The sequence below is a fragment of the Entelurus aequoreus genome, linkage group LG14 (assembly GCF_033978785.1).
Source record: "Entelurus aequoreus isolate RoL-2023_Sb linkage group LG14, RoL_Eaeq_v1.1, whole genome shotgun sequence".
Taxonomy (NCBI): domain Eukaryota; kingdom Metazoa; phylum Chordata; class Actinopteri; order Syngnathiformes; family Syngnathidae; genus Entelurus; species Entelurus aequoreus.
Window position 1 is genome coordinate 13,074,240 of NC_084744.1, and position 25,409 is coordinate 13,099,648.

Genomic DNA, 25,409 nt, shown 5'->3' on the forward strand with positions numbered 1-25,409 from the left:
TCCACACCCCTGATTGTAAATAATGTAAATAATTCAATGTGATTATCTTGTGTGATGACTGTATTATGATGATAGTATATATGATAGTATATATCTGTATCATGAATCAATTTAAGTGGACCCCGACTTAAACAAGTTGAAAAACTTATTCGGGTGTTACCATTTAGTGGTCAATTGTACGGAATATGTACTTCACTGTGCAACCTACTAATAAAAGTCTCAATCAATCAAATAGAAAACAAGTAATATTCGTCATTTGAAAAAGTTGTAATTGTAGACAAGAACCCTAAACAAAACAACACTAAAACTGTATGGTAGTAGAGGAACTCTGGAAGGCCCAAAGTGGATGGTCACCTGGGGTGTTAAATTTTGGGTGGTGCAAAATAAAAAATTTAGAAGTAAAAAAAAACATAGTAGTGGAATTCATACTTTCAGATGATAAGTACCATATACAAAAATAACTACAACTGTGTGGTGGTAGAGGACCCCTGGAAGGCCCAAAGTGGTTGGTCACCTGGGGTGCCAAATTTTGAGCGGTGCAAAATAAATGGAAAAATGGAAAAAAAACATAGTAGTAGAATTCATAATTCACAAAAGTCATGCTTGAAGATGACAACGACAAACATACTGGTGGTAGAGACCCCTATAGGGGTTTAAGGGTTGCTAACTTTAGCAAACAAAAAAAGAACTATAGCAGTAAAAATGATAAAATGTGTCATCTGAATAAGTCATACTTTTACGTATGTATCCTATTTAACGTCTTCTGGATTTTCTTACACATTGTAAATGAAACACGCACCTATTTGTGTGTTGACTCGGAGCGGAGTGAACACTTCGCACGCTGTGAGCGTCACCGTCTGAGGCGGACTTTACGTTGAGGCCGTCGAAGCCGTTCTCCGACCTCAGAGGCCTGCTGCCGACTTTGTCCATCTTCATCCTCCTGCCATAAACACATAAAAGCCTGTTATTCAGAACACTACCCATTTCCATGAAAATGGCAGTCCAGTTGTAACAGGTGAATATGTTTGTAACATGCATTACCGCCACCTACAGGGCTGTGGTGGCCAATAATTTTTTTTAAAAAGGCTCAGTCATACCCTCTTTTTCTCAGTCCATCTACAAGATGTTTGGAGCGCCTGCTGGACTTAGGTGTATCGGACCTCCCCGACTCAGGACGGAGACACAAGTTGTCAGCAGACTTTTTATCCACTGTAGCTTTGGAGGATGAAACACAGAACTTATTAAAAGTGTATATGACATGAATTAGAAAAAGTGAAAAAAAAAAAAAAAAGTCACCAGTCGGGCTGCTCAGGATTGTTTGCTTAACCACGTCACTGCTCAACAGTTTGTGCTCGAAGCGCTTGGATCGCTCCTCCAGGAACCATTCTCCTGTCACCACCTTCAGCTCTCTGACAACACAAAGTCAACACACCGATTATCTTCAATGGAGCACTACAATAAACACCGGTACACGCCATACCTCCAAAGTACAAGTCGCACCAAAATTTTACATTTTCACTTAAGCAAATCGAGCAAGAGCTTGTTGTTGTGGCTTGTGCAGCCCTTTGAGACACTTGTGATTTAGGGCTATATAAATAAACTTTGATTGATTGACACATCTTACGAGACCTCAGCTGGGGGTCCTCCGCGCTGCTCCACCGACGTAGGCGCTACTTTGCTGGATGGCGAGGCAATGCGCCTAGCTCTACTACCCTGTGTTGATTCAGCGTCTGTTCCGCTTCCCCTTGTGGTACACTCGGTAGAGAAGCCTCTCTTTCCAAGGTCGAGTTTAATACACACAATTCCCGCTGTTTTAATGGTAGCTTGCCTCTATGAATCGTGCGGGGAGCGCAGGAAACCCCGGAGGGGCTCCTGTATTCAACCGCTTATGCCGAGGTTCCTCAGCAACCGGAACCTGTTCACACGTTACGGTGTCCCCGGGACAAGCCTCAGTCGCTTCCGACTGAGACTTCTCCAGGCGGGCATCCAGCGCATCCATCGCTTTCGCCAGGGCCGCCCTTCGAGCCTGGATCTCCTGCCGGCCCATCTCCCAATTCTCCTCCCAGTCTTCCCAGTGAAAGTTCTCGAGCTCTTTCACATAATCTGTAATGTGCTCCGGGAGGTACTCCAGGTGCCCAGAAGTCTACGGAGGCGCCTCAATCTCCAGGCGTCTAGTAAATTCGGGTTCCATTGCCGGTTCAGCCCCGGACGTAGCGTCCATCGCCTCCTGAGGCGAGGAACCCTGGTCCACTGTGACTGGTTCAGGAGCCGCAGGAGCTATGGCCGGTGTAGGGATCACCACCCCAACACGCGGATCATGCGGCTGCGGCCTCCCATCAGTCAACCCCGGCTCTGTATCCGATTCATCTAATATCACAACTGGTTCGGGATCTGGAGCTCCGGGTGCCAGGGGGGAATCTCCATCCCCACCCCCGGTTTACGGGCTTCCACCACTATGGGGGCATCCGGGACCTCTTGGTCAGGTGCGCCCCCTTCTGGGGAGGGCGGACCTGACTCTTGTTCGGATTCAGAACTAACGGAAATCGAGGTGTCCTCTCCCCACCGAAAAAACCCGAGGTTGAAGGTTCCCGTTCCTCCATTATCTGGATGGTCAGGGCCCCCAGGCATCTGCCGTAAACCCCCGATAGCTAGGAACCTGCCGTCCTCAAGAGCATGGGTGGACATAATCCTACCCCCAGTTGTTAGTTCCCATATTGTAAAATAGATGGAGGTATATGTGGCACCCACCATCATGCGAGGCCTAGTAAGGGATCCCCCCAACTGCTGACAGAACACAGGTATAGCACCCTGAACAAGGCGGGCTACCGCCGCTGCCAGTACCGTAGGACCCCCTGGTTGAAGGTGAATGACTCCCCAGGCAAACCGATAGCCGGGAAGGGTCAGGTAGCAGTGGGAACACATCAACACCCCCTTCATGTCCCAAAAACAACCGTCATATGGTTGCTGGCACTTGTTGCACTTGGTGGTGACCTAATAACCCAAAACAGAGCAGATATGAGAAGAATGATTTTGATTGCACATTTCTAAGCCAAAACTGAGCCACCCTCCTTTTTAAGTAGTGCCATCCGCTAATCTTGTCTTATGTCGATGCCCTGCGGTCCACTGAGAACCGGCGGGTTGCAACATGTCTCATTGCCATCCTTGTCAGCCAGGGACTCTGGAACCTGGGGTGGAGGGATGAGTTTCCCCCTCGACGTCTCGGGAAGAGAGCACCGTACACCATGAACCAGGCGGCCATCGGGACTGATGAGCCCAACCCGACCCAGTACACGGCCCCCAGCACTCCCCAGCCGAGGCCCCAAAGGCTCACCGCCGTCACCCTGTACAGCCACAGCTGTCTGAAGCTGCGAATGAAGGAAGTCAGGCCCAGCAGGGTCGCCACCAGAAGGGTCAGCCCCCCTACCTGAAGGATCGTAGATAATATTCGCAGAGGTCCCCAGAACACGGCCACTGTGTCCAGCACCATCCACAGGAGGACGACCGTTCCCTGGAGCATGCCCAGGCGGGTGGAGGTGATTGAAACCCGACCCAACAGATAGGCCATGAACCAGGAGAGGGTCAGCCACATCTCTCCCTGGATGATGTTCACTTGCGTGCTCTTAACTGCTCCCAGCAGGACACAGATCATTCGCAGCCGGTGCTCCCGGTACCATCTCCCCGTGCAGCAGAAGATCAGCCAGATGGAGTCGAGGATCCAAAATTCAAGTGCGGATAGCACTACCCCAGAGGGCCGCATCTCAGTCCCAGTCATATTGGTGAGAGTAGTATTCATACTCACAGTTATCACATAGGGGCTCTGCAGGTCCCTTGTGGTGGCCGCAGCCGGGGCACCCCAGTCGGGGCTTGAGTAGCCATGGTAGTCAGCTGTAGTTTCCAGCGTGTAGCAGTGGAAAATGGTAAATGGGGAAGTACGGTGGCATTGCTACCCTAAGTTGCCAACGCCCCGCCCTAGGGGCGGGAACCTCCCCTCGACTCCCAAATGACCCGGCCACCCCCCAAAGGTTGCGCATCCCCTAAGTTTTGGGTACACTTCTCTATTTCCAGCCGGGGTTTTTCTTTCCCACATCAGGACTTCTCTATTCCCAGTCCTGCCTGCGTCATAGTAACGTTCAACTTCCCTTTTTCTAAGCCATGACCTCTCCTTTCGCATCAGGAGTTCTCTTTTCCCAAGACTAACTTTTGCATTCTCGACTAAGGAACTTCCTCAAGGATCATGACTCAGGTTCTCCACTCTTGACCCTACTTTTCCCTAAAAATCGGTCACAAGGGCAACGTTCGGTTATAACCCTAACTATAGTTATTGTATACAACTATTTAAACACAAAAGGTTACATTCATATAGGGTATAATGATTTTCATTGATTTAGTGTGTATATAATTTAAAACTGGCAGTAAAACAGCATATACATCATCAACTTAAAGGTGAGAACTCTTTCAGCAAGAGAATCTATGGTTCACCTACCCCAACGGGTTAGGCACCTCGCAATACATTTGATTTGACCATCTTGACCATCTATTCTGCGGAACTGGCTTTGGAGCCCTCGGTCTCGGGGCTTCCTCCACCGTCTCTGGTGTTTTACTGTTAGGTTGAGGAAACAGATAACCATACAAGATGAACCATACAATCAGCGGCAAGTTTGACAGATATCCCGCTAGGCAAAGGGAGCTTAAGGCTCCCCAACCCAACCCCCATATTGCTAGGTGGATCATTTTAACAAACCAACGTGAAGCGTGTGCCCCGCGTAAGCGGCACACTTGGTTGTATACATACGTAAGCATTCCTAATACCGCTATTCCTTCAGCGGCTACGGTCACCCACATGACTGACTCAAGCCAGATCGAGGCCAAGTCCAACAGCATCCATACGGCCAGGATCAAGGTTTTCGTGAGGCCGGATTTGGATGTTCCCATCTTGACTCGCCCCAGCAGGTAGACCACGAACCATGACGTTGTATAGTCCTTCAGGCCCAGGGCAACGTTTTCCACAACCACATGTATGACCCCGAGGGTCACACATAGGGCTCGTAGACCTTGGTTGTTGGCCCTGTTGCCGGTGCAGCAGAAGATCAGCCAAATAGCTTCCAAGGCGCTGAATTCGCATAGGTCTTTGCTGGTTCAGTCCTGAATGTGCAGGGGAATCCACGGGAACAGCGCTAGTCCACTGGTTGCATTTGCCATCATCTTCATGGTCCGGTTGCCGGCCATCAGTGTATCAGTTCTCTCAGCTTGTAGATTTCACTTTCCGTGAATCTTGGTTATTTGTTTTCTTCTTTTCACTTTCCGTGAGTCAGTGGGCACTTGTATTCTTCTTGCTGTTCTCAGTTGAGGCGAAGCCGTTAGCTGGTTTGGCTGCTATCGCCAAGTTACTCTTACTCATTGCTTGGCCCCCCTATTATACGGGGGTTTCCACCTCCCCCCTTACTTGGGTGGGCTTGTCCCACCCCCTTCTGCACATCACCCCAATTAAGAATCGGAGCACTTGTAGGGCTAAGAGCCCCAGGATTAGGGCACCGAGGGCCGCCGCCCCGTATATAATGAACGGTCGAACAATGTACCATAAGTCGTGTAGAAGCACCATAGCGCCTTCTTCTATCTTGCCTAGCACTTCTCCTGGTACTTCTAACAGTCCTTCCGCTCCTGCCACTATGGCTTTGCCGGATATTTCTAGCAGTGAGCACTCATGGTCCCCACATTTCACCCAGTGTTCGAGCGGGACTTGACAGGTTCCATTGTTATATATTCTATTACGGCCTACCCACTGGTACCCGTTGATTTATTTGCCATTGCACAGACTCTGCCTAAAAGCATGGCCCTCGAGGCGTGTCATTTCGGCGTAACTCACGTGTGGCACCATGTCCATATGAATGTCTTTACGGCGTCTCACGGGACCCAGCAACGCCTTGGCACACCCGCGGTTCCACTCGGACGGGCCTCTCTGCCAGACCTTGGTGCGTATGGTAGATCTGGACAAATTGCTTTCCAACAGGGCATCACTTTTTATCCATGTCACACTTTGATCAAATGTTTCATACTTCCCTTGATACCACTCCTCACATGTTGGTCCCCAACCGTCGAGTTCCCGACACGGTCGTCGTGCAAGGCCTATAGTGCAGGAGGTTTTGTCTTTGTTACAGTTCATTTTCCAAGGCCTTGGGCTCATGACTGCTGTCGGTCGGTAGCCAGTCCACCAGTACCAGTCGGCTATGCCATCAGCGGCCGAGTAGACAGAGGCAGTATACTGGTATTTGATCCAGTAGTTTTGAGTTAGTTCTAGGCATGGCAGCACCCATGCTTTAAATTTGATTTCTTGGAGGCCCCACCAAGGCCTCTTCAGGTTAGGATAGACGAAATGAGGCCACTGTTCCAGGGCTCCCTTCATTGTTTTTTGCTGCCGATGGCGGGTGCAGTCTTGTCTCCAGCCCCCGGTGGTATGGATGGATATTGGCGGCTGCCATATATCACATCTGGGGGAAGCGTCGTACGTGTGCGCTCCCTCTTGCCAGTCATAGTCGGAGTTGTTTAGGTTCTGAAACATTTTCTCTAGGACGCATTCGTCAATTTTAGCAAAGTCATTTTGTGGCACCCCCCATAGTTCATCTGGCGTAGGTACTTTTTGAATAAACATGTCAGAGAATTTTGGGCCGTGTAGGCTTCTTACTTCACCCCCTTTTGTCTCTCGCTGGCTTGCGGTCAGATGTGCAGCGGATCTCTTCCAGACCCACGGCAGGGAGTCGTTCAGCCAATCTTCCACGGTCACATCTCCTAGGCTGTATTGTCCCCCGGCGAAGGGCACGACGAATGAGTCTGCTAGTAGACTAGGCATTGGTTCCCCTAATGGTTCTTCTTTGACTCTACTTAGTACCAGGTACTGTTCTTTCTTGCATCTGTACGGACCTAAGTTCCACAAACACGGATCCAACTTGAAGGCCCTCTCTTTTAGGCAAGACACTGATCGTTGTGACCATGTCTGCGCGATGTTCACTGTCGGGGGATTTTCCTCCTCTCGCGGTGGTTCAGACGGTTGCGCGGTCGTCAGGTTTGTCCCTTGAGTATTAACTGTAGCATGCCTTCTTACCTCTGCTTCCTTGCATGTAAAGTTTATATGTCCCAGGACCATTCCTGAGCTCCGGAGCTTCTGTTGGCATCGGTGCGGAATATGCAGAGCTGGGAGAACGACTTCGTCTTCCCAGTACGTCAGATTGCGAAGGGTGACACATGCCTGGTTGTAGAACCACTGCGGTCCTTTTTCAGTCGTGCGGATCCAGGTTACTTGGACTTCTCTGGTCTCCCGCCGTACTGGTTGCAACGTGGATCCACTGCAGTTCGCCTACAGAGCCAACAGGTCTGTGGATGATGCAGTGAACCTGGCCCTCCACTTCATCCTGGAGCATCTGGACTCCCCAGGAACCTACGCTAGGATCCTGTTTGTGGACTTCAGCTCTGCCTTCAACACCATCCTCCCTGGACTGCTACGAGACAAGCTCTACCAGCTCAGCGTGCCCGACTCCCTCTGCAGTTGGATTAATGACTTCCTGACAGACCGAAGAAAGCACGTGAGGCTGGGGAAGATTGTCTCGGACAGTCGAACCACAAACACTGGTACTCCTCAGGGCTGTGTACTCTCCCCCTGGCTCTTCTCCCTGTATACAAACTGCTGCACCTCCAGTCACCAATCCGTAAAACTGCTCAAGTTTGCGGATGACACCACCCTCATCGGGCTCATCTTGAATGGCGATGAGTCCGCCTACAGAAGAGAGGTGGACCGGCTGACGTCCTGGTGCAGCCTCAACAACCTGGAGCTGAACGCCCAGAAAACAGTGGAGATGATCATGGACTTCAGGAAAGTCACAGCCCCACCATCCCCCCTCACCCTGATTGACTCTCCCACCCCCGTCCCCATTGTGGACTCCTTCCGTTTCTTGGGCACCACCATCACCCAGGACTTCAAGTGGGAGCTGACCATCAGCTCACTCATCAAGAAGGCCCAGCAGAGGATGTACTTCCTGCGGCAGCTGAGGAAACTTAAGGTGCCGACCGAGATGCTGGTGCAGTTTTACTCAGCCATCATAGAGTCCATCCTGACCTCCTCCATCACAGTGTGGTTCCCCGGCGCCACAGTCCAGGATAAGAATAGACTGCAACGCATCGTACGTGCTGCGGAGAAGGTGATTGGCTGCAAGCTCCCATCCCTCCAGGACTTGTTCTCCTCCAGGACCAGGAGGTGTGTGGGTCGGATCACAGCTGACTCTTCTCACCCTGGACACACACTATTCTCCCCTCTCCCCTCAGGCAGGAGACTACGCTCCATCCAGACCCACACCTCCCGCCACCTGAACAGTTTTTTCCCCTCGGCCATCAGGCAAATGAACAAGAACTCCTAACAGCAGCTCCTTGAATTTCTTGAATCCCTTCTAAGTCTATCTGATAGCTCAGTCACAGCTCTTTTTATACCAAATATGTGTTACATGTGTTTTATGTCGCACGTTTGCACCAAGAAAAATTCCTAGTTTGTGAACCCGTTCTCAAACAATGGCAATAAAACTATTCTGATTCTGATATCAGAAGGGTAGCGTTGACAACCTCAACCTCTTCAATTAGACTGTGTTGGTTGAAGGCTTGAGGGGCAAAGTTGCGGTCCAGATAGCGCTCCTGGAACCCTGCCAGTCGCTGGGATAGCGACATATTCTCTGTCAGCGCCTTTCCATCTGCAAAAAATCTGGGAGAGTTATCCAATGCAAACACTTCGCGCTTGGCGGTCCAGCATGTCTGGTTCAAAAATCGGGTTGTCGCAAGTTTTATTCTTACGTGTGCTTGTTCCCAAGGAACGTCTCCTACCAGGTAGCATATACCTAATGCTACCAGGGCCGAGACTAGCACGAGAAAAACTCTCGTTTTTGTGTTGAGTGTCCGGCAATGCAGTCTGAACACTTCTTTAGTTTTCATGACTGATTCCGGACGATGACTGGTAGGCTGGTGAGCCACTACCCTTCCCGCCATTATGTTTGCCTATGTGGTTTCTAAATGTGTGCATTAGTGCTGTCATATTTGTCCGTGAGTCTTTTACTGCTAGCTCCTCCCCCTTCCTTTCCTGCAAGGAGGGGGCTTCGGCTCTTACTAGAAGCCGGTACTATGAACCGTCTCTATACGGTAATTGGAAATACGGTCTATGACTATTCAATCACGTATAACCCATTTAAAAATGCGTGCTAACACGGTAACCCATCTTAAAAAGCGTGTAAAAAATCAGTGTTCTAGGGTAACCCCGAACTACAGGCTAGCTGCTACGCACCCCCCCTTCTAGCCTGGAAGGAGGGGACCTCAGCATTCCAAAGGAGCCGATACGTCAAAAACGGCCCGTAAATTCGAGAAAAACCCGGGTTTAAAACAGACAAAAATCTAAAAAGGCTAAAAAGTAAAAGCTCCAAGTCCAACCTTTAAACGAGGAAAAAACAGATCCAAGTTTAACTATTGAACCGGGGTCAAAAAAGACTAAAAGATAAAAGATCAAAAAGGTAAAAAGTAAAAGATCCAAATCCAACTTTTAAACGAGGAACAAGAGATCCAAGTTTAACAATTGAACCGGGACAAACAAGCAACAGAATGATAAAGGGGCATCGAACACGGGGAATTAACCTCCAGGAGGCCGGGACGGGGCATACACTAAAGGGGCACTAAGAGGGGTAAGATTCAGACAATAAGTCTTACAGGGGATCTACGACGGGAACTTAACCAACTACAGGGGTTCAGCAGGGGAAAGTAACAAGGGAGAAACTTACGGGGGATCTAAGAAGGGAACTTAACCAACTACAGGGGTTCAGAAGGGGAAAGCTACTATATAACGGGGACAGAAAATATCATAAAAGCTCTAACTGGGCCTAGCATGAAGACAGATAATCAAGAATAATAAAATAAAGGGTAGAGAATGGCTTAAAGGGAAAGGAAAGAACAAGAAGGAAAAGGGATTCGAGCCCCCGGAGGGTTACTTCCGAGGCTGCTCTTTAACATCCTTGCCCCGCTTGCCTCTCAGGCGGAACAGCATACGGGCTAGGCCCGTGTGGCGGCGGGGCCTAAAATCCGGCTCGGGCTGTTGTTGTTCGTCGCTGACGGGAGGTTCGATAGACGGTTCGATGGCCTCCCCAGTGATGCCAACTCCGAGAGAGTAGACTCCTTGTAGGGGCCCCCCCAAGTGTAGGGGCACCATTACCGCCTTGATAGACAGTCTGATTTGATACACATGGCCCGGGGGTGAAGGTGAGGGCGCCCGTGAGGCGTACGTGCCAGGTACTTGCGGGGTTCCGTCGCGACTGACGGCCTCCGGGGTCACCAAGTAACTTTTACTCTTCTCCGTCTGCACTGCCCCCAGAAGGCGGAATCCATCGAGGCACGTAGCCTGGTAGAAAAGACGCGATCTTCGGGCCCCGTGCTCCCGGGGTGTTGCGCCCAGGGTTTGGACGGTAATGGAGGAATCAGCGAATACTTCTTCGATCAGGGTGCCCCAGGTCGTGAGTTCCCTATCCCACATAGCTGTAAACCCATAGAAACCCTCACCTGAATTAGATTAACTATAGACCTAAGATAGGCTATATTTCCCCCCTAGTAACTGCGAACAGCACGGCAGAGACACAAGGCCTAGGACGAACCCGTATAATCGATAGAATGTAAATTATATTTAATCAATGTATTTAATCAATGTATTTAATCAAGGAGGAAGTTTGTCAATGATCATGTGAACTAAAGCAGTAACGGTGTCAGGATAAGAGGTTCAAGACAAATGGAGATAAGATCAGGGAAAGTCAGAAGAGAGGTAGATAGGCCCATGAGTACAAACTCACACATAGCCATCCCTGGACCTATAGAAGTTCCCTAGCGAAAGGGGCTGTCAAGGCAGAATGGAGGGACAGGAATAGCGGTCGAAGTAAAAGTTGAAGATAAGTTCAAGATAAATGAGAGGGCGAGTAGAATGCTATAGCAAGCAATACATCCCTAGTTCAAAGTAACCCTCACGACAGTACTAATTAGCCGGGTGGGGACGGAGTGATACACTGGCACTTAATTGTACAGTTGGAAGAAGGGAGGAACGGGGAGAAGGGTCATCCAGGTTAATCTGGAATAGACTGGTTGGTGCGTAGCTACTAAGTATACGGTAGCCAAAAAGGGGAGAGTCGAGAATGAACTGAATGAACTAAGAATCGACCAACGAATAAGTAGAATATAGTATGACACAGTATAGCCCCATAGGAGTAAGAGGTGGATTGGTTAAGAGAGAAAACCACCCCCCATAACCGAGGGTATATAGGAGTGTAAAGAACATTATTTCGGGGGATTCCTTACGTGCGCGTAGCATCGAATGGGCAATCGAGAGGTCTCTTTGCAACTTGGACTGGAACAAAGAACTTTGCCCAAAACTCTCCAAGAAGGACCCGATTCGACAAAGCGAGAGGCCTCGCTCCATTCCGATCTCCCCCTGTGACCAAACGAGAGGACCAGGACCTCCTGTCCTACCAGAGGAACCAGGGCGTTGGCCCCGCGGGCCCCCAAGGCTCGCACAGGACCGACTCCACTGCTCCTGCTGGCCCCCCTCTCCGGCCGGCACAGCAGAAGCCCGACGACGGATCACTCGGCCGGGTGACACGTCAGGGTTTGCCCAAATTCAAGAGACTCTTTTCGGCCACTTTCGACCTAACCCCGGCCCCCCTCCAGGGGACCCACCACAAAGGGCCTCTCAAAGTAAGACCCAATTCGAACTGAATTAGACACCCTTTGATGATTTATTTGTTGCTTTTTATATCTTTTTATATTTCAACTTCTCATGATTTTTGTGAAATGATTCATTAACGCTGTGCAATGCTTGTGCCATTGAACCCGCATTAAGGGGCATTATATCAAGATTCATGACGAACCTGCATTAAAAAGCATTATACCAAGAAGCCAAAATTTGCATCCTTTCAACCTTTCACCTACCGACACGTCCTCGACGATAAACCATAGGATCACAGTGTGTACAACACCTAGCTCTCAAGGGTCACTCTAATGGAGTCCACTAAAAATTATGTCCTGTAGGGCTGTTCATTTCCAACGCCCTCAAATCCAAACCTAGTCAGTAACAAAAGCCAAGATTCATAGAGGCAAGCTACCATTAAAACAGCGGGAATTGTGTGTATTAAACTGGACCTTGGAAAGAGAGGCTTCTCTACCGAGTGTACCACAAGGGGAAGCGGGACAGACGCTGAATCAACACAGGGTAGTAGAGCTAGGCGCATTGCCTCGCCATCCAGCAAAGTAGCGCCCACGTCGGTGGAGCAGCGCGGAGGACCCCGTCTGCACCGAGAAGGACAGGACCCGGGGTACGGAGTGCTGGAGTTAGACGACTCGCAGGAAGGAGCTTGTAAGTCAAATAACGGGAATCTAACAATATATATATATATATATATATATATATCATATTTTTACAGCACAATGCAAGGAACCATACGTCTCTCGAAATGCATGGGCAGAATGTACTCTAGAAGTAAAATAAAATTAAATAAATTGTTATAAATAAATAAAAAATTATAATATACAACAATGCTGTAAAAAAATGTAATAATGTGCAAAGGCTAATTTATTTCAGCAACTATATATACCGGTAAAAGGTAAAGCTAATATATAAAATACACTTATAACATGCAACTCAAGATATTTCAAGCCTTCTTTTGATATCATTTTGATGATTAAGGCTTACAGCCTATGAAAACCTTAAATTAAAAATCTCAGAAAATTTGGGGATTTCAGAAACTGTAAGCCATGATCATGAACATTGTAAGAAACAAAGGCTTGGCATTTCTCACTTTGCATTTACTGGGTTTATATCACATGTTCGAAATAAACTCAAACTCAACTCAACTCAACATATTAGTTTTCACATTTGAAGTTGAATTGCTGACATGAATGGACCTTTCACCCGTATACTGTTCACCAGTAAGTGTTAAATGCTAAGAATTGTGGATTAAACAACATGAAATTAAACTAAATGCAACTTAAACCAAACAACATGTATTAAGTGTTGGTTTGCTATTAATCAAAAAAGCATTTTTTCCTTTTTGTTTGGCATTTTAAAAGCCTTGTCTGTCCTATTTTAAAGCAATCCTAGCGCAATGCAGGGAATCATATTTAAAAACTAAGAATGGGTAAAAAAATGTTTTATATATATATATATATATATATATATATATATATATATATATATATATATATATATATATATATATATAGTTTTTTTTTAATTAAATTATATTATTTACTGTTCACCAATACGTATCAAAGGCTAAAAAATTTGGAATTAATATACAACTAAATAAACATATATTTAGTCCATCCATTCATCCATTTTTACAGCTTGTACCTCGTGGGATCACGGGGGGGCTGGAGCCTATCCCAGTTGCACTCGGGCGGAGGGCGTGGTACATCCTGGACAAGTCGCCACCTCATGGCAGGGTCAACATAGATAGACAACATTCACACCTACACACCCAGGTGCATGTCTTTGGAGGTGGGAGGAAATCAAAGTACCCAGAGAGAACATGCAAGTTTGTTGCAAAATTTTTGTTGTTTTTAGTGTTTATTCATTTATCATTTTCTCTTTTTCAAAAAGTTGTTAAGAGAAACACAGGAAGTTAATTTCACTTTTTTTTTTTTCACAGTGTTGAACTTACTTTTACACTTGTAAGACAAGTGAGAACATCAACAAACCTACCAAGTATGACTCAGTCATTCAAGTTAAAACGGAACATTTTACTGTGTTTACCTTTCAATCTTAACAATGGTTAATTTTTTTTTTACACTTGCGAGTCAGTTAAGACTGTTTTGACACATTTGCCACTAAAATTGGGTTTTAACAGGTTTTACTTTTTACTGAGGTTAGCTTCTTTTTACAATTGTACGACATTTAAGGACTTAAGACTTTTACTTTAAAAATGGCCTTTGGTAGTGAAGATGAGAGTGACCCTTGGAAAAATATATGTTCATACTAGGGTTGTACAGTATACCGGTATTAGTATAGTACCGCGATATTTATGAATAATATTCGGTACTATACCGCCTCTGAAAAGTACAGGTCCCCCACCGCCCCGTCGTTGTCACGTCGTGTCATTGCTGGTTTACGAGCAGACGAGCATGTTCGGCAGCACACAATCACGGAGTACTTACAAGCAGACACAGTGTGTAGACAGAAAAGAGACAACGGACGCATTTTGGCTTAAAAACTAACCATAAAAGTGAAGCTATAACACCGGAAGAGGTGCTTTAAGACATGGCTAGCTAGCTAGCGGCTAAAGTACAGCCGCAGTCAGCAGTGTTTTAGCTACTTCTAAATCACTAATCCTCGCCTCCATGGCGACAAATAAAGTATGTTTCTTACAAGTATCATCCCTGCAGGACGAGGAATAGCTAAACATGCTTCACTACACACCGTAGCTCACCGGCGTCAAAATGTAAACAAACGCCATTGGTGGATCTACACCTAACATCCACTGTAATGATACCAAAATACAAGAGTGAATTATATTTATATAGCACTTTTATCTAGTGACTCAAAGCGTTTTACATAGTGAAACCCAATATCTAAGTTACATTTAAACCAGTGTGGGTGGCACTGGGAGCAGGTGGGTAAAGTGTCTTGCCCAAGGACACAACGGCAGTGACTAGGATGGCAGAAGCGGGGATCGAACCTGGAACCCTCAAACTTGCAAAGTTATTGTATAATCCTAATTGTTATATGTATTATAATCATATACCAGCACTTTTTTTTCAGGACTGTCACAGTTAACGCGATAATAATGAGTTAACAAAAGTTACTCACCTGTACTTTAGCCGCTAGCTAGCTAGCCATGTCTTAAAGCACCTCTTCCGGTGTTATAACTTCACCTTTATTGTTAGTTTTTAAGCCAAAATGCGTCCGTTGTCTCTTTTCTGTCTACACACTGTGTCTGCTTGTAAGTACTCCGTGATTGTGCGCTGCCGAACATGCTCGTCTGCTCGTAAACCAGCAATGACACGACGTGACAACGACGGGGCGGTGGGGGACCTGTACTTTTCAGAGGCGGTATAGTACCGAATATTATTCATAAATATCGCGGTACTATACTAATACCGGTATACTGTACAACCCTAGTATGAACATATATTTTTCCAAGGGTCACTCTCATCTTCACTACCAAAGGCCATTCTTAAAGTAAGAGTCTTAAGTCCTTAAATGTCGTACAATTGTAAAAAGAAGCTAACCTCAGTAAAAAGTAAAACCTGTTAAAACCCAATTTTAGTGGCAAATGTGTCAAAACAGTCTTAACTGACTCGCAAGTGTAAAAAAAAATTAACCATCGTTAAGATTGAAATGTTCCATTTTAACTTGAATGACTGAGTCATACTTGGTAGGTTTATTGATGTTCTCACTTGTCTTACAAGTGTAAAAGTAAGTTCAACACTGTGAAAAAAAAAAAGTGAAATTAACTTCCTGTGTTTCTCTTAACAACTTTTTGAAAAAGAGAAAATGATTGCCCAAGGACACAACGGCAGTGACTAGGATGGCAGAAGCGGGGATCGAACCTGGAACCCTCAAGTTGCTGGCACGGCCACTCTACCAACCGAGCTAAACCGCCCCACATAATTCATTTCCTACCACTTGTCCTTAATAATTTTGACAAAATAATAGAATGGAAAATGACACAATATGTTACTGCATAGGTCAGCAGACTAATTAGGAGTCTATATGTTTGCTTACTTACTAATAAAAGACAACTTGTCTAGTATGTTCACTGTTTTATTTAAGGACTAACTTGCAATAAGAAACATATGTTTAATGTACCCTAAGAATTTTTGTTAAAATAAAGCCAATAATGCAATATTTTGTGGTCCTTTTTATTTAGAAAAGTATCGAAAAGTATCGAAATAATTTTGGTACCGGTACCAAAATATTGGTATCTTGACAACACTAGTTCATACTGAAGCACTTGAGGCCAACAACACACACACATGCAGTAGTCGTGTACTAGTTTGAGTGCTGCAGGCATCACACTTACGAGATCTTAGCACACACGTTGCACCTCCACTCGCGCCGCTTGGTGGCGGACACACGGCACTCGCTGCACACCCGCAGCCCGCAGTCGTCGCAGAGCTCGCCGCGGTCAAAGATCAGGCCCAGCGTCTTGAGGCAGCGGCCGCACTGACGCTCCCCGGACTCTCGAGGCGCGTTACGAGAACCTTTGCGTTTGATCTCCAGCAGCTCGTTCTTCAGCTTCCTGTGGGGACGCCGAACATGAGAAGACTAGGCGAGACAAAAGGGGAGACGAAGCCCACAAAGCGCTGCTCACCGTATTCTCTTCTCCTCTCGCTTCCTCAGCTTCTCGTCTTTCTGCAGCACCTTCAGGATGGTGTCTCGCTCGTGCTCCAGCAGGAAGGAGAGGTTCATGTCATCCGGGACTTCCATCACTCATTCGGGTTCCACTCGGCAAAGGTGGCAGAATCAGTTCAGCAGAGCGTGGAGTTGGCGGCCCGCTTCCTTCATTTCCACCACCATGGTTCCAAATTCACATTGTTGTCCAGGCTTCCGCAGAGGATCCTGGAGAAGTCAAGGTGGTTGAAGCAATTGCAACAACTTCAGTGGCTGCAGCATTAAAGGCCTACTGAAAGCCACTACTACCGACCACGCAGTCTGATAGTTTATATATCAATGATGAAATCTTAACATTATAACACATGCCAATACGGCCGGGTTAACTTATAAAGTGACATTTTAAATTTGCCGCTAAACTTCCGGTTCGAAACGCCTCTGAGGATGACGTATGCGCGTGACGTAGACCGGGGAACACGGGTATGCCTTCCACATTGAAGCCAATACGAAAAAGCTCTGTTTTCATTTCATAATTCCACAGTATTCTGGACATCTGTGTTCGTGAATCTGTTTCAATCATGTTCATTGCATTATGGAGAACGAAGCTGAGCAAGCAAAAAAGAAAGTTGTCAGTGCGAAATGGACATATTTTTCGAACGTAGTCAGCAACAACAGTACACAGCCGGCGCTTCTTTGTTTACATTCCCGAAAGATGCAGTCAAGATGGAAGAACTCGGATAACAGAGACTCTAACCAGGAGGACTTTTGACTTGGATACACAGACGCCTGTAGAGAACTGGGACAACACAAACTCTTACCAGGATTACTTTGATTTGGATGACAAAGACGCAGACGTGCTACCGTGAGTATGCAGCTTTGGCTTCTAAACATTTGATCGCTTGACGTATGTGCGCAACTTTTTTTTTCGTATGTACGTAACTTTTTTTAAATATATAAGCTTTATGAACCTTGGGTTAGGTGAACGGTCTTTTGGGCTGAGTGATTGTGTGTGTTGATCAGGTGTTTGAATTGTATTGGCGTGTTCTATGGAGCTAGGAGCTAGCATAGGAGCTAGGAGCTAGCATAACACGTACCGTACCGTACGTGCGCGTCACGTACGTAACTTTTTAAAAATATATAAGCTCTATGAACCTTGGGTTAGGTGAACGGTCTTTTGGGCTGAGTGATTGTGTGTGTTGATCAGGTGTTTGAATTGTATTGGCGTGTTCTATGGAGCTAGGAGCTAGCATAGGAGCTAGCATAACACGTACCGTACCGTACGTGCGCGTCACGTACGTAACTTTTTAAAAATATATAAGCTTTATGAACCTTGGGTTAGGTGAACGGTCTTTTGGGCTGAGTGATTGTGTGTGTTGATCAGGTGTTTGAATTGTATTGGCGTGTTCTATGGAGCTAGGAGCTAGCATAGGAGCTAGGAGCTAGCATAACAAACACGCAGGTGTTATTATGCAGGATTAATTTGTGGCATATTAAATATAAGCCTGGTTGTGTTGTGGCTAATAGAGTATATATATGTCTTGTGTTTATTTACTGTTGTAGTCATTCCCAGCTGAATATCAGGTCACCCCCGGCTCTCACAGCATCTTCCCTATCTGAATAGCTTCAACTCCCCACTAGTCCTTCACTTGCACTTTACTCATCCACAAATCTTTCATCCTCGCTCAAATTCATGGGGAAATTGTCGCTTTCTCGGTCCGAATCTCTCTCACTTCATGCGGCCATCATTGTAAACAATAGGGAACTTTGCGTATATGTTCAACTGACTACGTCACGCTACTTCCGGTAGGGGCAAGCCTTTTTTTTATCAGATACCAAAAGTTGCAATCTTTATCGTCGTTGTTCTATACTAAATCCTTTCAGCAAAAATATGGCAATATCGCGAAATGATCAAGTATGACACATAGAATAGATCTGCTATCCCCGTTTAAATAAAAACAATTCATTTCAGTAGGCCTTTAAAATGGCTTTGGTAAGATGAAGAATGAAAATTCATTGTGTAGTATCTTCAAAACATTCAACAAACTGGATTTTCTCTGCTTGTCTCTTGAGAAAACCTGCTATTTAATTCACTCCAATCCGTCATTCTTGCTTCATTTCCGCCCCTTACACCGACAGCTTGCTTCCTTCACACAAATTAGGAAGCTGCTTAGCTCCTTTATGAATGAGTGCAGCATTTAGGGTGGAGAAGCTGCAGCTGCACTGTGATAAATGGGAATATTTCTCCTTTAAGACACAATGGTGGGAATTTGTGATAGGAAATGACACTTTATGGCTGTCATAATACTTAATAGCAGTTTTTCTCAACCTTTTTTGAGCCGAGGCACATTTTTTTTATTGAAAACAGCAGAAAACATTAAAAAAATTAAACTCAGTAGCCGATAATGACGATAAAAAGTTGTTCTCGCAAGTGTTGGATATGAATTCAAACCATAACCAACCATGCATCACTATAGCTCTTGTCTCAAAGTAGGTGTTCTGTCACGACCCGTCACATCACGCCGTGAGTTATTTGGAGTGTTTTGGTGTCTTCCAGTGTGTAGTGTTTTAGTTCTTGTCTCGCGCTCCTATTTTGGTGGCTTTTCCTGTTTTGTTGGTATGTTCCTGTAGCAGTTTCATGTCTTCCTTGAGCGCTATTCCCCGCACCTGCTTTGTTTTAGCAATCAAGGCTATTTAAGTTGTCGCTATCCTTCTTTGTGTGGACATTGTTGATTGTCATGTCATGTTCGGATGTACTTTGTGGACGCTGTCTGCTCCACACGCTGTAAGTTTTTGCTGTCGTCCAGCATTCTGTTTTTGTTTACTTTGCAACCAGTTCAGTTTTAGTTTCGTTTTGCATAGCCTTCCCTAAGCTTCAATGCTTTTTCTTAGCGGCACTTGCCTTTTTTTAAATTTTTGGTTTAAGCATTAGACCTTTTTACCTGCACACTGTCGTCTACATATTGTGATCACGACAAACCATGTTCCCGACATCTACAAAGCAATTAGCTACTTGCTGCCACCTACTGATATGTAAGGGTATTACATGGTTACTCTAGACAGCACCGACACTCAACAACAGCACATTTGCAGATTATTAATACTGGTTTTGCAAAAACATTTTTAACCCAAATAGGTGAAATTACATATTCTCCCACGTCACACCAGACTGTATCTCACGGCACATCTGTGTGCCGCGGCACAGTGGTTGAAAAACACTGCTTTATAGCAGTAAATCTAAAATTTTGTTACGTGTACTACTAGTCAGTCGTGTATAAAGAGAGTATGGTCAACCTGGTTTCAGGCAATCTCCTCAATGATTGGTCAAAAGACACTCATGTGACTACAGGGCGCCATTACTGCTACCAACTTTGAGCTAATGCTATGTGTTTGCCTTCCACGTTAGTTTTTCGACGTGCAAAAAAGGCCCTGTTGTGCAGCACGGGGCTGCTTCACCTGCGAGAATTGTGGAAAGCTTTTACATGGCTTTCCCCACAACCCGGAAAGAATACAATTTTGGGAAGTGAAGGTTGGCGAACAATACTGGAGAGCCACCGATTACAGCATCATGTGCGAAGTAAACACACGACACAAAGTCTGCGTTTTGTTCAGGAGAGAACACACAGAAGCTAATATAAATAATAACATAAGAAATTAACACAATTAAGACATGGTTTGACAAAAACAGTCTTTGAATCGCAGTAAAACTAAAATAATGATATTTGGTAACAGTAGGAGAGAAATTCAAACACAAATACAAATAGACGGACTAGACATTGAAAGAGTAAAATAAACCAAATTTAGGGTTTAATAATAGATGATAAAATGAACTGAAAATCTCATAAAAAATATACAACATGAACTGGCAAAAAACACGTCAATAATGAATAAATCAAAATACAGTATGATCTGGACCAAAATTCACTCCATATTCTCCACTGCTCGCCAGTGTTACCATATCTGAGTATTGTGCAGAAATGTGGGGAAATAACTACAAATGTACACTTCATTCACTTAGCATGTTAGAAAAAATAAAATAATACATAATGAGTGATACATACAGTGATTACAAATACATTGGAGGCAGCCACCACAGTTGACATACTTCAAACAAAGTCGCAATTTCTCTGTGATTGTTAGTCCAAAACTAATACAGATTTTGGCAAAATGAGGGTAATAAGTTATATTTTTGGTCGTACTGTGTATTTTTTTTAAAATTTTCATTGATTGCGCCTGTCGGGTGCGTGTGAGAGTGCCTGCTGGTTACGAAACACCACAGGAATGTAGCAGCAGAGGGCGACAAATACGGCCGCAAAACTTTGACGAAATATATGCAGATTTTATTGTAAGTTTATGAGCTGGAGTACGTTTAGAACTATATTTAGATATATTATTTTGGTTTATTTCGTCAGAAAAACTAACATCAAAACGAGAGCAATTGCATGCATCCGGGCACAGCCGCACACATCCTTGGTAGTAAAAATGGTGCCTCTCATTTAGTTGGCCATACTCTTTTTATACACGACATCTACTGTAGTGGTACGCCAAATAATCACAGTATTTTATTTTCCAATATTCAAACACTGTGTTACTATTCAGACCGTTTCCAATGATCCAGTGGCCAAAAATGTTAAATATACTTGGTAAATAAAACCTATGTCTTGTTCTTAATGAACACTTAGGCCTATTACGTTACTGTATTTTAATGTTGGTCATTATGGTGGTACTTGGAGAGTCAAGTTTTTTTCTGAGGTGGTACTTGGTGAAAAGAGTTTGAAAACCCCTGCTTTATAGGACACGCAAACTTGCAAAGTTATTGTATAATCCTAATTGTTATATGTATTATAATCATATACCAGCACTTTTTTTTCAGGACTGTCACAGTTAACGCGATAATAATGAGTTAACAAAAGTTACTCAGCTGTTGGTGTTTTGGCCTCCCACATCTCTTATATATGAAATCTATTTGTCTGCAAACAATAATATTTTACTAATAGTGTTGGGAGGATGTTTCTACATTAGGGACTTGATTAAGGCTCCTCGCGACGCTACGCTACGCTACGGCGCTCGCCTTGCCATCGTGCGTCTTCGGGCTGGCGAATGCCGCCTTCGACCACAGGGAAACTCGCAAGATATTGGACACTGACACTGACACACTGCCTCGCCTCGGATGTAATGAAGGTTATGATCCTGCCGCAGTTACGACTTTTACTTCTTATATTTAGTCAAGTTGGATGTCCACTTGTTGCTGCGCCCCACGGCGGAGGACCTCACAAACTTTTTTGGAAGGTGGAAAAAGTCGCAAAGGAGATCTCTGTTTTGTTCACTTTAAAGGGGCCCTATTATGCAAAACCAACTTTTCTTCCTTATTGATACCTGCTGTTGTGTATTTGAGATCTGTATGAGTCCTGAAAAGTTTAAATCCAACCGTTGAGGCTTTGTGGAGATATTTATAAAGCAATCTTGCCTTCCTTCAGATTTCCGCAAACAATATTAGGTAAGTTTTTCCCATTGGTGATGTTAGTGAATTATCCATGTATGGTAAAAATATACCCAGAGTGCTTTGCGCCAGTCTGCCATTGTAGTCCGCTTTAGTCAGAAAGCTCCTTCTTTTTCTGTCATCTTGTTGTGGGGCAGACTGTCTCGTACATGCACATGCGTCCTCCACTATTGCCATTTCTAATACTAAGTAGAGTATAGTTCGAACTAGGGCTGGGCGATGTATTGATATACTCGATATATCGATACACTCTGTGCGATATAAAAAATGACTATCGTGATATTCGAGTATACATTCTCACGCAGTTGCTTTTAGCTACGGGCATTACACTGTATGCGTTTACCACTCTTTCTTGTCTCTCCTTCTCACAGAGACTTAAACAAGCGCACCTTTTTACACACGTCACGCGTGCAACGTCACACGCTCCCGCGTAGCAGAGAGGTAGCGACATGGTAACGTTAGCTGTGACGCTAACGGTGAGGTACGGGTGGTAATACGAGAGAGAGAAGGTGCGAATCTGGTAACAAATGCAGGAAGAATTAATTACCAAGAAAAACAGCACGGGATCCATCGTCCGGCGGTGGATCCCGCCGGACGCGACAAATGCGTTGCTACAAAAAGTAGCAGCACTGCTAATGTAGCATCATTTGAAAAGTCACCCGCTTGAGAATGAGGAGTGCTTGAAACTCCGCATGTCAACATCTCCGGCCGGTGCCACACCAACAAAATACCGAAGCAACTGTTTCCACATCAACACCGTATGAAAAAAATAGTCAACAACAGAAGGAGATAACGTCCACAGGAATCTATTATGCAGCTCATTTTTATTTGACAGTTACTGAAATATCTTGTGTGACATCATGCACAAAAGTGCACTTTATTAGTTTTAAACTATTGTAGTGGCGTTCTGCACAAAAAGTACACTTTAATTTAGTGTTGTTTTGATATGTCATCTTAGTGACATCATTCACAAAAGTGCACTTATAGCTTGTTTTAAAATGTCTCTGACAATCTTGCACTTTCTGTTTTGGAAATGACATGAATGTCTGTGCCACTGCTTAATAACTGTTTAATAAATACAGTTTTGGTAAATTGACTTAGTTGTGATTTCCCTCTATGCATGAAAGTTTAAAATGAGCATATATTAATGTGAACAAGAATGTTTTAATGTAGACACAAAGAATCATCATACTTCTGTGATTATATGCATCAAGTGTTCATTCAAGGCTTAGGCAAAATATCGAGATATATATCGTGTATCTTGACATGGCCTAAAAATATCGAGATATTAATAAAAGGCCATATCGCCTAGCTCTAGTTCGAACTTAAATCTGTCAATAGACTCACTGTGGAAGTGCTAAAACCCACAACAAAGATGGCGGGAGAAGACGCTGTCGAAGTGGAGCCACGTAAATAGGACTGCCCATAAAACGGACCATCCCGAAGAGAAGAAAACGGTCCGTAAAACATAATCTATGCAAAATTTTGACCAAAGAACCACCATTACATGTTATGTAGACCACAAGGAAGTGTTTTAAAAATCATAATATTACCTCTTTACTGTAAGATTGTATTGCTTTTATGGGTATCATTCATTGGAAATAGTCATGTATACAGTATGTGCAAGTGCACATCCATGACACGTTACTGACACCTAGTGACCAGTCAGTATTCACAACTACATAATGTTAATTTCTCTTAAAAAACGACACTGACCTTCAAAATCTAACGAATCAGATTATACTATAAAAAAAAACGGCACAATTTTGTTTAATTTCGTGATAAATGTGCGTTTTGAGTGACCACCAGTCCATACTGTAGCGGTGGGAAAGCAGTGGAGTTCCAGCCGATGTTGAGTCACAGGAATGAATTTAGAGCAGACATGGACAAAAAAAGGTCAACTGAATGGCAAGTTTAGACTTAGACTTAGACAAACTTTAATGATCCACAAGGGAAATTGTTCAACACAGTAGCTCAGTTACAATGATGGAAAGTGTAAGGATGGAAAGAACAATGCAGGTATAAATAGACTAATATAGCGATAAAAAATCTAACATATATACGAATATATACATAATATGTGTACAGAATAATATATATATACACAGATATATTATATTATGTCTATAGCATATATACAATATATACCAATGACCATGTACAATATTACAGTATATACAGTATATGTGACAGCAGCAGCATAAAATAGAGAGTATATCCAGCAGGAAATAGAAAATAGATGTAACAGTCAGCGTTCTGCGTTGTGTATTTTCTTAGTGAGGCACACGCACCGGAGTTGAATCATGGGGATTTATTCACCTTTTTTTGGAAAAAACAAAAACAGGGCGTCACACACAGTCCACGGCAAACGGAATCTCTCTCCACAGCTCCGAGCGTCAGTGCTCACTCAATTCAATTATACATGTTTAAATGTGGAAATGGAAATAATAATAATAAAGGTAAAAAAAAAGCATAATAGTCTCAAATAAATTAATTAAATAAAACACAGTATATAAAATATATACTTCAGCAAATAACAATATATATTAAGAAAAAGGATCCTTAAATGTGCAGCAATACACCTCATCTTTCCCACCCACATCAATTCTTTTTATATTTTTTATACAATAAACTAAGCCAAAAAAACTCATAACAGACATACCTTTTTTTGGAAAAAACAAAAACAGGGCGTCACACACAGTCCACGGCAAACGGAATCTCTCTCCACAGCTCCGAGCGTCAGTGCTCACTGAAGCTGGTCACAAAGGTGCGACGCCAAATCACCCCCCAGGGAAACAAAAAGGTATGTAACGGAAAATAATAGAGTGGAACTTATTTACAATGAGAAACACTTTTGGGGAAGTTCACAACAAAAAAATGTTGTGAAAAATTGACCAAAATTAAAATAAAATCAAATCAAATTTAGCTCGGCTACATAGACATTATAAACAAAGAGAGGTAGCTAACATGTCAGGTGTCAGGTAATAGGCAGATGTCATCTATTGCTGTATGGCGAGTGATTATACAGCTGGATGGAGTGTGGAATGAAGGAGTTCTTGAATCGCACAGTGCGGGAAGGAAGTTGAAGGAGTCTGTTGGAGTATGAGCTCCGCTGTCCCTTAATTGTCAGGAGGAGTGGGTGGGCAGGATTGTCCATGATGGCGAGCAGTTTGTCCAGTGTCCTCCTGTCCCTCACTGACACAAACGCCTCCAACTGCGTGCCAATAGTTTGGCCGGCTTTCTGAATCAGTTTATCAATCCGGTTTGAGTCCATTTTGCTGGCGCTGCTCCCCCAACACCAGCAAACCACTGCAAAGTACAGGGCACTGGCCACAACAGACTGATAAAATAACTCCAACAGCTTGCTGCACACATTAAAGGACCTAAGCTTGCTCAGGAAAAAGAGTCTGCTCATGCCCTTCTTGTAAACAGCTTTGCAGTTGTCCTTCCAGTCCAGTCTGCTGTTCAAGTGGACTCCCAGGTACTTGTACTGCTCCACTGCTGCCACCTCCCGGCCCTGAATCTTGA

At 44.5% G+C, this 25,409-nt stretch overlaps 1 protein-coding gene across 5 annotated transcripts in view; it reads right to left on the reverse strand.

The window, feature by feature from the left end:
* The window catches only part of LOC133664404 (synaptotagmin-like protein 5), a 98,670-nt gene that overhangs the window by 21,894 nt on the left and 51,367 nt on the right, over positions 1–25,409 (reverse strand). For 4 of the 5 annotated variants that reach the window (XM_062069007.1, XM_062069009.1, XM_062069004.1 and 1 more), the window contains 5 exons: positions 16,365–16,612; positions 16,074–16,292; positions 1,297–1,409; positions 1,098–1,215; positions 800–940 (listed from right to left, as the gene is read on the reverse strand). In XM_062069007.1, coding sequence (XP_061924991.1) covers positions 800–940; positions 1,098–1,215; positions 1,297–1,409; positions 16,074–16,292; positions 16,365–16,480 — 707 coding nt within the window. In that variant the 5' untranslated portion in view covers positions 16,481–16,612. The remainder of the gene's footprint in view (positions 1–799; positions 941–1,097; positions 1,216–1,296; positions 1,410–16,073; positions 16,293–16,364; positions 16,613–25,409) is intronic. The other variant, XM_062069008.1, reaches the window with a different exon arrangement.